Raw genomic sequence first — 17,962 nt, 5'->3', positions numbered from 1 at the left:
GCACGCACAAAGGTACGTACGCTGTCACGCGCTAGCGCAGTAGCACGCAAAAGGGTACGTACGCTTACACGCGCTAGCCCGCACAATGGTACGTACGCTTAAACGCGCTAGCCAGCTAGCACGCACAAAATTACCTACGCTTACACGCGCTAGCCAGCTAGCACACACAAGGGTATGTACGCTTAAGCGCGATAGCGCAGTAGCACGCACAAAGGTACGTACGCTTACACGCGCTAGCCAGCTAGCACGCACAAGGGTACGTACGCTTACACGTGCTAGCGCAGTAGCGCGCACAAGGGTACGTACGCTTACACGCACTAGCGCAGTAGCACGCAAAAAGGTACGTACGCTTACACGCGCTAGCCCGCCCAAAGGTTCGTACGCTTACACGCGGTAGCCAGCTAGCACGCACAAGGGTACGTACGCTTACACGCGCTAGCTCAGTAGCACGCACAAAGGTACGTTCGCTTACACGCGCTAGCCCGCACAAAGGTACGTACGCTTACACGCGATAGCCAGCTAGCACGCACAAGGGTGCGTACGCTTACACGCGCTAGCGCAGTAGCACGCACAACGGTACGTACGCTTACTCGCGCTATCGCAGTAGCACGCACAAGGATACGTACGCGTACACGCGCTAGCGCAGTAGCATTCACAAAGGTACGTATGCTTACACGCGCTAGCCAGCTAGCACGCACAAGGGTACGAACGCTTACACGCGCTAGCGCAGTAGCACGCACAAGGGTACGTACTTTTACACGCGCTAGCGCAGTAGCACGCACAAAGCTACGTACGCTTACACGCGCTAGCCCGCACAAAGGTACGTACGCTTACACGCGCTAGCCAGCTAGCACGCACAAGGGTACGTACGTTTACACGCGCTAGCGCAGTAGCACGCACAAAGGTACGTACGCTTACACGCGCTAGCCCGCACAAATCTGATCATTTGGTTAAAAGAAAACCTAAAGCACCGATCCGGTTACATGGTTCAACCCTTTTCAATGGGTTCAACTACGACGACAGAACACAGAACACACGTTTTGCGTGAACCTTCCAGTACTTTACTTTAAAATATATCACGGGTCCTTAAATCGTTGCTTTTAAGAAATGAAGGCTTCACTCTCTCTCTCTCTACGTTTTAACTTTTCTCAATTGACATATCACAGTAGGAAATTTCATTACAAAAAGCATAGCTGACTTTCTTATTGTCCTTTGGCAGCGGGTTAAATATTTATTTCAGTTCTCGCTCAACAATAGGTTAAAATAAATATTAATCGTTTGGGAGATTTTACCATCCAATGTTTAAATTAATTAATGAAGAGAAACGTTTCCGATTCGATCCATCGCGCTTCGAAACCATGCTTGCCACAACTTAATTACACACAAAAAAAATTGATTAAAATCGGTCCAGCCGTTTAAAAGCCTTATGGTGACAAACGTCCGCACAAAAGATTTTTATATATTAAGATGACGACAAAGTTACTTACTCAGTAAAAGTAGACGTTTTATAAGTAACTAGAGGACCCGACAGACGATGTTCTGTTCAAACTTTGTAAATTGAAAAACTTAAAAAACTTCTATAAACTATAATAATAAGTGTTTGAACCGTTTGGCTGAAAAAATAAATAAATAAAAAGAAAATGTTTTCAGCTGCTTGGTGTCAGAATGCGTATATTTATTGCATTTTGATTTATCTAATGCCCAGTGAGCAGTTCTTTTATTAACTATCATTTCTCCCGTACTTGATGGTTTGTTCCTTCCGCCATATTCAAAGGATAAACAGCGTCCCCAGATATTAAGTGCAAAAAACTAACTACCCATCGAGAACAAACGAAAAATCTCGCTGCAAAATCCCCCAAATGAAAAAGAATATAACAATCGAAAGGATATCGTTAAAAACATTATAAAGGTAAAAACTGTTCTCTGAATAAGCGAAAATAACTCCCCTCCCCCCCCCCCCTCCCGATTTAAAATAAATATTCTTCAACTACAATGACTAAAAACTGTTTAAAAACGAAAAACAATTTTTTGCAATTTGAAATATTTCGCCAAAATAATCAAAAAATACAATAAATTACACTAACAGTAGCTTTAAAACGTAAACAAATGATCACGCAACTCTATTGTTAATAGTCAAAGCAGCTGAGTCACCACGTTGCTGTAATGCAGCCGATCAGTGAGCGAAGTCAACTCCGACCGATTAGCGGTCATAGCGATCTTTTAAACGAAAACTCTTTAAACTTCATATATTGCCTACCAAAGATAAAGATCATCCACTGCACTGATCTTTTGTGTACAGAACTACCCTGTTGTAACTTATCTGAACGAAAATAAATTTGTTTCGTCTTTAAAGTCCATCATCTTTTCCTTCAATAATGTACTGATTAGCTAGATAATCTTTAAAGTATTCTTGTTATTGGTACCATAACTCAGATGGATTTCAGCCGAGAAACAAATGTTGCTAGGTACGGTACTTGATCATTTGGTTAGGAAAACCTAAAGAACCGATCCTGTCATATGGTTCAACTACGACGACAGAACACACGTTTTGCGTGAACCTTCCAGTACTTTACTTTAAACTATATCACCGGACTTAAAATCGTTGCTTTCAAGAAATGAAAGCTTCACTCTTTCTCTACGTTTTATCTATTTTCAATTGACATATCACAGTAGGAAATTTCATTACAAAAAGCAGAGCTGGCTTTCTTATTTTCCTTTGGCAACGGTTTAAATATTTATTTCAGTCCCCGCTCAACAATAGGTTGAAATAATTATTAATCATTTGGGAGACATCGCTGTTCCAGTGTTTAAATTCGTTATTGTATCCAATGTTTAAATTCATTAACTAATTAACAAAAACGTTTCCGATTCGATACATCGCGCTTCGAAACCATGCCTGCCACAACTTAATTACTCACAAAAAATTTGATCTAAATCGGTCCAGCTGTTTAAAAGCCTTATGGTGACAAACGTCCACACACAAGATTTTTAGATATTGTTCAAACAGAAGTTTTTCATATAAACTGAGTTCTGATGCTTCAATTCATACGGGAATATTTCGAAAATTGTATTATTGATGATTTTTATCCATTGGCGTCAAATTTTTTGTTTCCAATGCCAGCACAAAAATTTTTTTTTTCTTTGTATACGTAAACAAAGAGTAAGGAAGTATCTGTTTGCATACGGTATCCAAAATAAAATTAACCAAGCCAAGATTTTGACGACGACACCAATTTCTCAATGGGGCTGTTTTCTTCAGTCAAAAGTACTACTTTTAGTCACTGAAATTGATAGAATAAGCAAAAGAAATAACGTGGAGTCAGAAAAAACTTTTGTTTTCTCGACAGTTATTTTTTATTAATATTTCAAACGTTCGATTTTGGAAATAAAGCGTGATCTTTATGACGTTACAAATGATGTACTTCGGCCCGCTACTCCATTGCTGTGCTAAATGTTTACGCTTTGCTGTCAACTGCCTTTCAAGGCTATGATAATTTGCGCTGTGCGCTAATGACATCAGTGAATGGCATTTCATCGCTTTTGATGCTATGTGTAGAAGAGTAAAAAACTGAATTTTAATCTGCGCACCGATTAAAATAATTGTTAAAAAATATTAAATTCTTAAAAATTATTTAAAAAATAATTAAAACCCATGTTTCTAAGAACCCATGTTTCTCTTTCGGAAAAAACAATTCAAAAATTTCGGAACCAACCCCATTACCGAAATATGCCTTTTTATCCATATTATTGCGTAAGTTGGCATGACCTTTTTCGTTGGAAATATAAAATTTCCGACTATCAAATGAACGAGCTCTACTCGAGACAGCGAATTAATAACGAAATATTAAAGTCGCGAAAACGTAATCGAAAGGGAAAGATTTTAAATGCCCGTAGTTACCAACGAAGCCTCAATAATAAAAACGGATGCAAGAATTTCATTTCTTTACGCGCAATTGAGAAATGGCAACACATAATATTATCCAGTGATTTCATCACGCTAACTTTGTCACGTGAAAAAGCAAATAAAAAAAAAATGTTTGTTTGCTTATAATTGCTTCTACTTTTTTTTTCTAGTCAATTTAGCGGGTTCGCGTTTTCGAACCGTAAAACGGGGTTAAACGTCTTTAAAAGTATGTCTCACGAGCTTTCCAAACATACCAAGCACTAAAATGCATTTTTTGTGAGAAAGAGCGGATTGAAAAATCAATTAAAACTTAATGTTTGACGCTTCCAACTATCAGTTTCAACAATAAAAAAAAGAGCAAAACTATGAGTCTCGCTAACCAAAAAAAAAGCTTATAAGGGTCATTCTCTAGAAAATGTAACTTTTGAACGCAAATATTTTTCGAAATCGAAACCTTTTGTTTTCTTTTTTTTTTCATTCTTACATGAAAGTGTTACCTACTAGAAGTAACCATAAACAATGGCCCAGCTAAGTTCCAATTATTTTACACATAAATAGAGAAAAAAATGCCTTTTTGCACGGAAATAAAAAAAAGAAAAAAAAAAAACTTTTAATATTTAAAAATCAAGGCTAATTTAATATCAAAGTAGTAATTTTGTTAATTATACAAACAATCAGCTACTTTTAATGATTAATGAGAATATAATATTAAGCTCTCTTAATTAAAGTACGACTTAATAAGTAGTTTTAAATGTATGTAAAAAAATAGTAGAGTAAATTTGAGGATATACTGGCAATTTAAAATTTTGGTAAAATGCCTATTATTGATGTATTTCCCCTCCATCAGTCATCTTCACCTCAGAAATAATGACATTAATAAGATCCGTCACGGAGGTGAGGATATTTCCATTAATATAGGCCTAACAGATACATTTTTCATGGAATTTTTTTTTTCTTCGTTGCTACAATCTGCACATGTTAAGCATAAAAAACATGTTCACTTCTTTTTTTACATTAATTTACATCCCTGAAATTCAAGTTCACGGAAGTGAAAATTCAGCATAACCACACTAATTCTTTAAAGCAAAATCTATCTTCTTGTTTTTCGACAAAATCTCACAACTTCAACTATGGCTGATAGTAAACAAGGGAGCTAGCTCCCTTGTATAGTGGAAAGTAAAATTTGATGTCATTACTGCCACGCGTTAACGAGGAATGGCATTTTGTGTTTAGGTAACGGAGGTGAGAGTTTTTTGTGTGACATGAATATTTATCCTAAAAGAACGAACTGAAACACAATATTAAATAAATAAATATGATTAAACAATTAGTACTTGAGACACTTGTGAAAGGAATAACAAATAAATAAACATATACTTTTAATTAAACAAGTTATTAAGCCGCATAAACAGTCGCACAAGGTGTGCGACATGCCACGGAGGTGAGAATTCACATGTTGTGAACCAAAAATGTACTAAAATAAAAATTATTACTAAAAATTGTTGGCAGGTTTCAATAGATATATTTTTGATGAAATTGAAAAGCGTTGTTAAATGAATTGTTCCTTAAAGTTTTTTCTGTAAGAGGCGTGTGACAGAAAAGTTACACTTTTTAAAGAATGACCCATAACTTTTTTTCTAGTGGATTTAGGTTATTAAACTTTGGGCACACTGACAAAAACTTCGTTTGGGGTATTATATAAAGACCTGTCCAACCATATTAGCTCGAAAATATTGGATCAATTCGCTTAGAAACAGCTATTTAGGGCAGAAATGCGTTTTTAATTAATATCTCCGTTAATTAGAGTCTGATTTCAAAGATTTTTGTTGATGAAACTAATACTCGGCAATAGCTACTGAACAAAAAAAAAAAATAATAATAATAATTACGAAAATTGATTCATAAACAGAGGAGAAAATGTTACCGAAAGAAAATGCCTTGCCTATTGATATATACTGATTCAGTTACTCACAGCCCTTTTTTTTAAGTGTATAAATTGCGGATAATCGAGAGGCTACTGTATTTTGAGTGCGTTCAACGAGTAAAAAAACACTGATTTAGCTTCGGCACCTGAAACAGATGTCAATTTCTCGTCAGAAATATTCATGTAATTCAAAACATCTGCTTTACGCTTTCGATATCATATTGATAAAATATCGCATACATGTTACTCGTTCAATGTTATAATCACATAATAAACCGCCTTTTATATCTCATGCGATAAAAAATTCGTATAAATGACGCTGACGATTAATATGGGACACCTAAATTATGCAGCTTCTTTTACAACACTGAAAATAGTTGTTCAACCAAGCCAGACAGCATGTTTTCTGCAATACTGCTCCTTTGCCTATCAGCTACGGTGTGTCAAGCTGGTCTATTCGACTGTCCTACACCTGAAGTGCCGAAGAACTTTAGTCTGGGCAAGGTGGGTTCATTTATACACAATCGCTTGTATGACATTCTTTTTTACTATAGATGTGATTTCGGTACTTCAAAGCCAGATTGAAGTTAGTCACATTATCACGATCATAGGCGTAGCTTGGCCTTGTGAAGTAGGGTATAAAGGTTTTGTAAAGTTGGGGCAAAATATGCATAGAAGAATGGAAACTGATTTGCTATTATTTGAGACTCAGTTTGAAAAAGTAGAGGAAAGATAAAACTTTCAACATGATGTCGGATGAGAAACTCAATTTCATTAAGAAAAGAAATGCAATATTAGGTCTGAGATAAAACTTACCACGTTGTTAGTAACAACTTCCAAAAATTTCGCACAAAATCTGTAAATAATACTAACCTATATAACTTTATTCTTTTGTTCAAATTATTCTGCTATAACTTCTAATTTCAAGTTAAACAAAATATACCTATTGGAAGTAAGACTGGTTGGACTGAGCTGTGTGGGGGTTTGACAGTATCAGCTTTTGCTAACTACAGGGTTTACTAAAACAATCCCTTTTTTTTAAATATAGGATCCGAGTTCGGCTTTTTCAAAAAGCCAGGAGTATTCTTAGCACCATTGAAATTTTTAGACGATGTTTTTAAGGATGTTTTCTCGTGTTTGGGCTGGTTCCCGTTCCCAGGGCTGTGTAATGTGTAAGACGGGTGCGCAATCAATCTTAAGGGAATAATCACCACGAAACAGCAACTAGTTTTGCTAAATATTCAGCCACTGAAATTCCTGCACAAAACATAGGATGAAGAGTGGAGTGAAATATCAAACTTTCCCTTAACTAATATATCAGAATAGTTGCAGTGACAAAATTCCAATATGTCTGACAGCAGCTTTTATTTATATTGACAAAATTTTTGAACAATATTATTTAAGATTAGGTGGAGTATTATGTATATATTATAGAATGTAAAAAGTAAACAATAGTTCATTTATACTCACTAATTATAGATATAGAATCACAGAAAACGATTGAAAACAGAGAAAAAATACAATGCAATGTAAAGTAAACGAAGGTTTCATAAATTCAAGCAAATAAAATGGTAGCTCCTTCTAAACAATGCAATTTTTTTTTTTCTAAAAAAATCTTTAATATTTTTCAATAAATAAATATTTAAATGAATAGAAATAAAAAAACAGATCAAAATAAGTAGGGTTGGTTGGGGTAAGAGGGACCTTTTTTGAGGATCGTTCGTTTTTGAAACCTTATACAAAAGTTTTGAAACAAAACAATTTAAACTTATTTTCTTATTTTATCTTGGACATTATTATTAAACAAAAGTTCATCATTATTTTCGAAAATAGTGCTTTAAATATGCTTAACGATTATAATTTTTAAAAAATTGGATGGGTGTCCCACTTTCCCCATAATAAGGGATAAGTGGGCCACCCCCCTCTTATTTAAATTTAAATCATTGCAAATCTTAAAAAAAGGGGTAAGGGGGTCATACTTGATAAAGTAGATAAATTTTTAGTATGATTTTTTTTTTCGTAAATACATCCATTTAGGAGATATTTACTGTCTTATGAATCTGTATATTGAAAAATTGTAAAACAAAAAACAAAACTATTACATCTGTAAAATTTATTGAAGGCTTACAGATGCATGTTTTACTTTTACACATAAAGGTATGTTGAATAAACTTAATGCAGTTGATTATGATGAATTTCGAAAAATTAGTCAAACCTATAAGTTGAAAATGAAATTGGAAGCACTCTAAATGAATGCGTCTAATTAAAGTTGGCTAATATGAAGAACTATTATCACTTCACCCTCAGTAATAATTCCAACGTCATCTGCACCAGGCCAATAAAATATGCACTATTTCTACTCGTTCTTGCAAATTCAGCAGTATTTTTTTTTTTTTTTTAAATTTGTATCATCAACTGCCAAGATTAGATCTACATAATACTTCAACGTTTTTTTCGATAAAAGTTTCACAAATTCATAATCACCAGTTAAGCAGTTTTATCAACTGAATTATCATTTCTACAAGGTCATCATAGTTGCCTTGTAATGCACTTACACAAATATTTTATCAGAGTTGCATTTGATTTTAAAATCCTCACTATTATGAAAGAGACCTGCTCACCCCATAGTGAGGGGACCCACTTACCGCATAGTGAGGGAACCCACTTACCGCATAGTGAGGGGACCCACTTATCCCCATAGTGAGGGGCAGGGGCGTGCACAGAAATTTTGGGTCCCGTTACAAATGACTTTTCTGGGCCCCCCGCCATATTGTTTACCTCTGTATTTCACCAATAGTTTTAAAAATATTGGGCCCCCTTCAGTCTCGGGACCAGGACAACAGGTGTCCCTTATCCCCCCCCCCGTGCACGCCCCCGGTGAGGGGACCCACTTACCCCTTATAACAAAGTTTATGGGGTAAGTGGCATACTTCTTCTTAAACACTTAAATAATATTTTGTGCAAAAATTCTTGTTGCAGCATTCAATTTAGGTTAAACTATATATAAAATTTTACTCATCATAAAAATAATAAAAACTAACCTGGAAGCACTTTTCAAGATTTTTTTTTTTTTTTTTGACTAAGTTCTTTGACCTAGAAAAAAAATCCACTAAATCCAAATATAATGCACTTTTAGCCCCTGGCAACCCTGATTAGTTCATACGCAACAGGTAGGCAACCTTACTTAAGCGTTTTGTTTAGAGTTTTTACTCTTCATTTATGACAACAATTTCCGGAAACACGGTGAGGGGTAAATTATCTCCCTCTTTGGGCACCTTCTAGCCCCCGACGACCACGATTAGGGCCCCGGAAAAGGTAGGCAACCTTACTTAAGCGTTTTATTGCTATCTTTTACTCTTCATCTACAAGAACAATTTTCGGAAATTCGATAAGGGTAAATTACTCAATTTTAGGCACCTTTCAACTTCTGGCAACCCTGATTAGTTCACGTGAAAGAGGTAGAAATTCTTAGGTGCCGTGGTAGCCCGATCGGTAGAGTGTCGGATTCGGGGCCCGGAGGGTCCTGAGTTCGAACCTCGATGGTCGAAGACCCACCTTCGTCATTAAAGGGGACTGGGCGACGTTAAATATGCTCGTGGTCTCAATGTCCTCCAAGTGAAACGATACCTCTGGGGGTGCTAGCACCAGGTAGCTATTAGCTCCTGGACCAGTTCTAAATTCTCATTAACTGTTCGATCCGGTGATGGTGCTGCCATCTATCGGTATATAAAATAATGGAGGCAAGGCACTTAGTATGCAGTCCTCGACATAAATACAGTTGTAGTCAGTTGTGAATCTGAATAGGAATAGGAATAGAAATTCTTACTTTCGGGTTTTATTTACAACTTTTAGTCTTCATCTATAGCAGCAATTTTTGGAAACTCGTTGAGGGTAGGTCAAGCCCATAGACTAATAATAACTCTTAATGGTCAAGCCTAGTGGAATCTTGGACCTGGCATCGTCGTAATGCTGCGATTAGGATCTGCGTAGCCTTCACAATGCAGCTAGATTAGGTTTGCCCCAACTATAGTCTAGTAGCCCTAGTATATTTAAACATTTCTCATTTATTTTTAGCTAAATGGAACTTGGTATGAAATTGAATCTACAGCTGGAGCGGAAATGTTTCCCAGAAAATGCTCAAAATTCGTAATAGAAAACAAAGGTTCACTCAAGGCGAGCCTTCTTCATAAATACGCGTCCTCTATTGGGTAAGTTATGAAATAATATGCATGAATTTCATTACAAATGTTATAATGAAACAGTTTTATAACAATTGTTTTTCATAGAAATCTCGTTACAGCGAATACCACTACAACGAAACATCCGTTTGAAAGAAGTATACTTTTTATCCCTAATTTAATTACCATTACATTAAATTCCATTACAACAAAATTCCCGTTATAGCGAACCAAATTCACAGTCCCTTGACGTTCGATGTAACGAGATTATGGAGTTTTTTTCTCAAAATTTAAATCAAAGAATTTCATTAAAAATCTCAATGTGTAGCACCTTTTTAACCTTTTACTAGCTGCGTCGCCTGGCTTTGCACGGTCTACCACGAAAATAAAAGTTACGTCAAGTGACGCGTATTCAACAATCAGGCATCGAAAAAAAAAAAAACAGTCAAATTTTGCGGCAGATTGCGTAAAAATAACCAGAAAGGAAACATTTTAAATCCCCCGATTAGAAGAAAAGCCTCAAAACCATAGTCAGAATTTTATTTGTTCATGTTCGAGGGAAAAAAAAAGGCAACAGATCTTTCTTCTCAATGATTTTCTTCACGCTACAAATTAATAAAAGCATTGTTACGGAAATTTGAGTTGATGCACTGAATAATAATTTAAATGGAGGAAAGCCTTCGAAAATTAGGGATTTTATGCCGAGATCCAAATATCATAATTAACAGTTTTTAACTGATATATCCGCTAATTATTGTAGGAGGATTATGTTAAACAGCCAAACATAAAGACGAGAAAATTATGAATCTATCGATACCTGGTTCTACGGTCAGTTCACTAGTGATCGGGAGAAGTAATTCGGACATAGATACATACATAAATACATAGGTACATACTCTCAGTTTTTAATTATATACGATATGCTTTTAAAGTTACTAAACGATCAAAGTTCACACAAATGTTAACAAAGCTCGCATTTGCAACAATGACACATACGGGTATTACGGGGTTATGGAAACCCTTTTTGCCTTCCGTAAACTAACGAGGAGATGGTATAGGGTGCGGCAAAAATGGCAACTTTATTTTTATTGTATAATTTTATCAAACAAGGAAATTTTAACAAATTTAACAGTTTGTAACAATAACATTTACCTTTAGTCATCATATATTCAGCCTGTTTCAAAGTTGCCTTCTCCGGCGCCGATACACAGGTCCAGCTGGAGGTGAGTTGAAATTTTCAGCGATGGGCCGCAGGTCCTCTGCGACAATCGAACCCATTCCTGACGCAGCGATTACTTCAGCGCCTCCAAACTTTAGTGGGGCTTAGCACAGTCCCTGGCCTCCAAAATGAATCACTCGCTGTAGTCCATCGGATTGAGGTCCGGAGAGTAGGGCGGTCACTCCGCCGACGAGATGAAGTCTGAAAAATGAGTTTTGCTCCGGTCATGGATCATTTTTGCCTTGTGAGCCGGCGCCGAGTCTTGTTAAAACATCAATTTGCATCGAAGAAGAGCTGTTAAACCCAGGAAAGCACAACAGCCTCGAGAATGTCACGGCGGTAGACTTCTTGGTTGATTTTTCCCCCTTTCATCCACAAAAAAAATGAGTGGGGTCTTACCGCTGGCGCAGATTCTGCCCCAAACCATCACTGAAGTGAGTTTTTGACGGTGTTCGACGACAGCTGTGGTGCCCGGAGCCTCTGAGGACCACATCCAGTGGTTTTGGTGACTGTGCGCTTGCTCAACGGTGAACAGCTTCTCGTCCTTGAAGGGGATACGCTCCCATTATTAAGCAGCGGCCCGACGCTTGAGTTGGCGGCATCTTCGCAGCCGTGAGCGTTTGTTGTCGTCGGTGAGGGTCTGAACTTTCTGGAGCTTGTACGCCTTGAGGTTGAGTATCTCTTTCACCATTCGGCGGACTGATCGATCGCTGATGTCGGTCTCACGAGCGATTTTTCTCACGGAGAGCCTCGGATCTCGCTGCACTCGCTTCTTGATGATCTTGGGGTTGGCGGACGTGTTGACGGTCCACTTTCTGCCACTTCCTGGACGGCTGCCATCGTAGCCCAGATCCTCGTATCGTTTGATTGCTGAAGGCACGACGTCCTTTCCAACACTGAGCTAACGAACAATCTCACATCGATGTTTTCCTTGTCGAAGCAGTTCCGAAATTGCAACACGTTTGTTTGACATTCCACAAAGAAAAGCATTTCAATTAATCGATAGAAACATGATAAATGACTGACATAGAAAAATACGGAAAATTTAATAGTAAAAAAATCGCGCGGCTGCACTTAAACGTGTTCGCGTAAAAACTCATATGAAAAGGCTGCAATTTTTTTTGCCGTTCCCGTAAACTTGTTTTTCCAGAAACAAAAATTTGAAGCAAATATGCTTACTAGAACACTTGCTTGTTAATTGTTAGACAAAAACAATTGAATAATAGGGTCTGGTGGGGGAAAGTGGTCAATGGGGTAAACAGTGGGGTATACAGTACGTACGAGTATATAATACATGCTTATATACTCGTGTATACACGTATATACTTGAGTAGGCACGTGCATGCATGTATCTGATGCATGCATGTATCTACTCATATATGAATGTGTTTACTAATGTTTACACGACACGTATGTGTGTACACTCGTGTATACACACATATGCTTGTGCATATACTTGTAAGTGGTTATAAATACAAGGGGAAAAGAAAGTGTTACGAAACTACTTAAATCAATATTTATTTTACTGAAACTGAATGTAGCGTGATCTTTAATAATGCAATGTAAAATAAAAACAAAAAAATGTTTAAGTGTTTAAAGAATTTATTGTATTTATTATTCACCTAAGTTTAAAACCTGCGATTTTATGACCACTTTACCCCACCAGACCCTATTCAATATCTTAATTTCTGTACGTCATTGATTTCCGAAGGAATTTTTCCCGATAAACTCAACATGCTTATAAAAACATTTTCTCTTCACAGTGGCTTTCCTAAATCTGAACTGTGGGAGCTTATCACCCCAAAATCATCGGAACCAGCAAAACTTCAGATGAATCCTGTGAAGGCAGAAAGTGAGTCATTCTTCCCTTTCTTTTAGCAGGCATTCCGCCGTCACGTGTGGGGCTAATAGGTTTAAATTTATTCTTGCATTCTTATATACAAACTACATAGGGTTGAAAGATAAACATTTATTGACCAAGTGAACGTACTTTGCTGGGGAGATTTGTTTAGAAAAATACCTTTTACCAATGTCTCTTTTGATTTTTATTACCATTTTTTGAACTATTTTGTAAAACTTTTCGAACACGGATATTTGTTCCATTCGAAGCTTAATATTTTGACGTGACTCTGACACTTTTAGCACATTTTTTGGAACTGTTTTCAAAATACTTATTTAAGCTCAGCACCCTTTTTGAACGTTTTTGAGAACGCATTTGAGAACATTTTTTGAATAGTAACACCTACACTCCTTTTTTCCCACTTCGTAGCACTCTTTAGGGTGTACTTCTTGGAACTTTTATTAACACTTATATCTTTCTAAGGCCGTTGATTTTACAGTAGTTTTTGCTATTAGTCCCCAATCAACTGAAATTTGCAGAGGTAGCAGGTGTCCAACAGCAGACTACATTTGACCAAAGATAGTCCCTTATAAACGCATTCGCAACGCCAACTAATAATGATGATTCGTAACTTGGTATTGTTTCATATTTAATTGTAGGGTTCTTTTGATATCTAGTTAAAGACAATTTTTTTTTCAGGTCAATAAAAGGAACTTTCAATCTTTTTTACACGAGTTGTCACAAAAGAAAAAGTTGAAAGAAAAAGTTGAAGAATAGAGCCGCATTTATCGCACTGTTAAAAATTTTCCGGAAAATTTACGGTAATTGTTACTGGCGTCCATGATGCCAGTAACTATTACCGTAAAAATCAAATGTTACTGTAAAATTTTACGGTTTCCTCGGTAGGCCACAGCAACCAATTGGAGCTGGAATCGTTTATTTCTCCAGTATAAATTACCGTAAAAATCAGCGATGTTGTTAGTCCGCCATTTTACAGTAGCAATTACCAGAAAATCTTCCTGAATTTTTAACAGTGCGCCTTTTTAGATAAAAGCGGCTCTATTCTTCAACTTCTGAAAGGATGAATGCATGGCACTACTTCTTTCTCTTACTATTATATGCCTATTCCGGATATTGTTTCGTTACATTCAGTATTTGAATGTGAAACTAAATACAAAATATTTTACTCTTTTCCTCCAGCTGTGACAAGGAAAGCAATGATTTCACAAAGGTGCCCAGATGCATTCATAACCTGTTCTCAAATGCGTTTCCAACGCTCAATTTAACAAAAAAAAACTGAGTAAAACACATTCGGGACAATTTCCTTATAAAAGAACAGGTTCGAAACACATTATAGTACTTTATAACAGAGCACATTCGTATCGCCTTTTAGTATATTTTCAGGCTAGTGGATCACTTTTCCTGTGTTCCTAATATACTGGAAATTGGAAGTGTACTTTTAGAAAGATTTTTTACTGAGGCTTACCTGTCACATGAAGGACACCCTTTCGGACATCACTTTTTGGCTTATGGATTCTAGCAAAATATTCAGCGAATTTTCTGTTGCAAATCTTTTAAACATGTTATACTTTAAGAAACTAAATAAACCATAATTTTTTTATTATTATTCTCATTTCAGTTATGGCCAAGAGTAAGCCTGTCTGGATACTGGACACTGATTACAGAAACTACGCCCTTGTATACTCATGCTTTAAGAAATATGTTTCTCCGATTGGTAAGATACATTTGCTATTTAGTTTGAATTGTCGTATTCTACTTTGATGTTATGCTTTTTCTCTCTCGATATATTGGGATTATTATTCAAAAACTTAACTTTCATCAGCGAGTTCAGTTAAACTGTGTTTGCTTCATAGAGTAAAGAAAGTTAAGAAATCACGTCTATGGTAGGAAGGAGATGAAATTGAAGTCGGAATTATGGAATACATAGGAGAAAAAATGGGAGGGGTTGTGATAACGAGGTCGATTCCCGAGATTGACTATCAAAAACCTCGCAAAGCAAACGAATAAAAGAGCTGACGGATTGATTTACTTGGGATATTTCGATAATCGGGAATCTGGCACGGTCATCTCATTTTTGCCGCAAATAATTTTATTTTGGTAACCCTGCTGATTTATAATAACCTATGTGAATTGATGCTCGGTTCTCTTTGTTTAGATGTGTCCTCTCGCGCAGGCACTGGAGCCGAAAATTAACGCCAATGAAAAAAGATCGCCAGATTCCCAATTATCGAAATGCTCCCGGTTTGCGTTTGAATGTGATTTCAAAAACGAGCTTCATAAAGTTGCAACAATACCTAAGTTGAAATTAACTACCAACTGAGATTCAATAATGCAATGTTCTGAATCAAAATGTATCCCAATATCTTTAGCGAAAAGCTAAGGATCTTGGGATACATCGGTGAAACTTCCGGCTTCCATTTCTTAGTATAGCTTGTTCTATCTATCTTAATCTTTGGTGTGCTCAGTGAGATCAAGATTAGGTCAGAATTTTGTGCTAAACTGAAACTTAATGTTTAAACATCCTCCATGTATGTGTAAAAACTGCTAGAATCTCCAAATTATAATGTGAGATTTTAATGCATATTTTAACAAAAGAAATACTATTTTGCAATTTTCGGCTTTTGTAAATTCTTGTATTCGTCTTGCAATACCTCAACACAAATGAAAATACCATGATTGTATTGCATTTTTCGATTTGAAACTCGCGTGTGCTTCACGTCCTCCAATGACCAGGTTCCTTATGAATCATTTTTTCTCTGGCCCCACAGCTCTGGTAAAAACCATGACTCCGGAGTCGAAGTCGGACTGATTTTAGAATAAAAAAATCGGAGTCTGTTGAAGACTTTAATTTCCCAGAGTCGAAGTCGGTCAATAACCCTCCGAATCTGCATTTCTGCCAAAGCTGTGGAGTCAGAGCCGGGGTCGTTTACTCGGAATTGGATTCAGAGGAGTCAGAGTCGGAGCCCTAAAATTCTAGTTGTCGGAGTTGAGGAATCGGTAATTTGCCTTCTTACTCCGCAGCCCTGGTAAAAAAATTTACGCTTTGAATTCATTTCATTTTTCTCTATTTCTTAAAACCCAAAATTTAGAATGTACTATTCAGAATCTGCACAATTTTTTAGTTTTTTTAGTGCAAAAAATAAATTTTGTGTTGTCCGTTACGTTAAAAAATTTTGAACAGTTCGAGAAATACCCTTAAAATAACTAAATAAAAAGAAACCTTTCCTGTACATGTTTTTCATCAAGCTCTGTTTCCAACGAAGTTTGTTGGAAATAAAAATGTTAGGGTTTTTTTGCACTGTTCGAGACTGAAGGAAAAATTGGTCAAATTAAGAACATCTTTTCTAATCCTGATTTTCATCAAGAGCTTTTTCCAAAAAAGTTTAAATGAAGCAAATTAGCCTTTTATTTCGGGATGTATATTTTCCTTAAATTTCTCCGTAGGCACAAAAAGTTTTTTTTTTTTTTTTCGAGATGTTGGCAAAAAAAAGCGAAATATTGTTTAAACTAAAAAGAAAGGGAATAAGGTGTCCTCGCCAAGGTCTTTCGAACAAAAAAATTGTTCCAATCGAACTATTCCCTCAAAAGTAATAGTAGGAAGGGAACAGACAGACCGACACACATTTTCCTCATTTCAAAACTCTACTTTCCAATTATTTCGACGCAGGAGTCAAAATATTGGTAGACTTATATTTGTTTTGTATATTTTATATTGTTTTTATGTTTTGAGGTAGACTGTGTCTGCGTTTTTAATTCAAATTCTTAAAACTAAATTGTAATTAATAACTCTTAGTGAATTACGACATAATTAACGCCTTTCAGACTTTTAAAGTTATCTTCTTGACAGTGCATGTATTTTACGAGAGTGCAACAAAAAATATGCACGGCCTTTCATGTTGGTATGGAGGTTGCTTCCACGGGAAGGTTAAGAAGTAAAAATTTTCAAAAATTAGCTGCGTAGCTTGTTTTAAAAATAGTTTCATTTAACGTTTTATAGAGGAAGTTAGTATTCTTGCTCGAACAAGGACTGTACATGACATGGACATGAGGAGGTACCATGACATTCTAAAGAGGAAAAATGTTGATCCGAAGATTCTGAAGAAGATTGAACAAAACAAGAACTGCAAAGAATAAAATGTAAGCAAAAAGAGTAATTCGCCATCCAATTACTAACAAAATAAATCATTAAATTAAAAAGGCTTAGTTTTGTATCTTTATTTCCCACAATTTATTATTTAAACTGGAATTTCTTCCATGACTAAGGGACTCTGCCCTCAGCTCGTTGCCTCTCATCAACCCTCCAAGTTTGCTGCGCAATCTTGTTCGGATCGCGAAGATTTATGTCGTCTTTCAGGAAGAATCAGATTAAAATACATGTTGCACAAGGAACAAAATTTTAAAGCAAAATCAAATCCCCCCCCCCCTGTAAAAAACGAATTTAAATAAAGAGCTAATAAACTTAGAGCAATATAAAAATTCCATTCCCATTCAAACAAAAGGGAACTTGATAAAAATACGTTAAAAAAGTATTAATGAGCTAATTAAAAAACAACTTGAAACCTAAATTCTAAATGTATCGTATCACATAAATCAGGTCCAAGCTATGATTTGGCAAATTTTATTGCATTAAGGTGAATGGATAGATTCCAACGGAAGAGAGTTTGCACTGTTTTGTGAACCTCGAAAGCCTACGAAAGCACATATAGAAGTGAAAATTCTGATAAACGATATAAATGAGCACAACCATTATCTTGGCATAAACTCAATAAACTTGGTTTAAACTTATTATTTTTTCTTATCATACTGTTCTTTTTATTGCGTCCTTTGCTTCCTGTAATCAAAATTACAGTGTGCGGTAGTTTTGGGGGAACATCGT

At 36.2% G+C, this 17,962-nt stretch overlaps 1 protein-coding gene across 1 annotated transcript; it reads left to right on the top strand.

Moving 5' to 3' along the window:
* The first annotated feature begins 6,167 nt into the window (after nucleotides 1-6,167).
* LOC129225147 (apolipoprotein D-like) lies at nucleotides 6,168-17,280 on the top strand. The gene is made up of 5 exons (XM_054859708.1): nucleotides 6,168-6,332; nucleotides 9,903-10,036; nucleotides 12,989-13,077; nucleotides 14,705-14,800; nucleotides 17,084-17,280. Exons 1-5 carry the CDS (start codon nucleotides 6,228-6,230, stop codon nucleotides 17,218-17,220), a joined length of 561 nt encoding a protein of 186 aa, XP_054715683.1. The 5' UTR covers nucleotides 6,168-6,227; the 3' UTR covers nucleotides 17,221-17,280.
* Nucleotides 17,281-17,962: the final 682 nt, after the last annotated feature.

Source organism: Uloborus diversus, chromosome 6 (assembly GCF_026930045.1).
Source record: "Uloborus diversus isolate 005 chromosome 6, Udiv.v.3.1, whole genome shotgun sequence".
Classification (NCBI taxonomy): Eukaryota; Metazoa; Arthropoda; class Arachnida; order Araneae; family Uloboridae; genus Uloborus; species Uloborus diversus.
Note: the sequence above shows the minus strand (reverse complement) of the source record. Positions and strands in the feature narration are given on the sequence as shown.

Coding starts and splice junctions, on each gene's coding strand:
- LOC129225147 (XM_054859708.1), top strand. CDS start 6,228: ATGTTTTCTGCAATACTGCTCCTTTGCCTATCAGCTACGGTGTGTCAA. Junction 6,333..9,902: donor AGAACTTTAGTCTGGGCAAG/GTGGGTTCATTT, acceptor ATTTATTTTTAG/CTAAATGGAACTTGGTATGA. Junction 14,801..17,083: donor GAAATATGTTTCTCCGATTG/GTAAGATACATT, acceptor AACGTTTTATAG/AGGAAGTTAGTATTCTTGCT.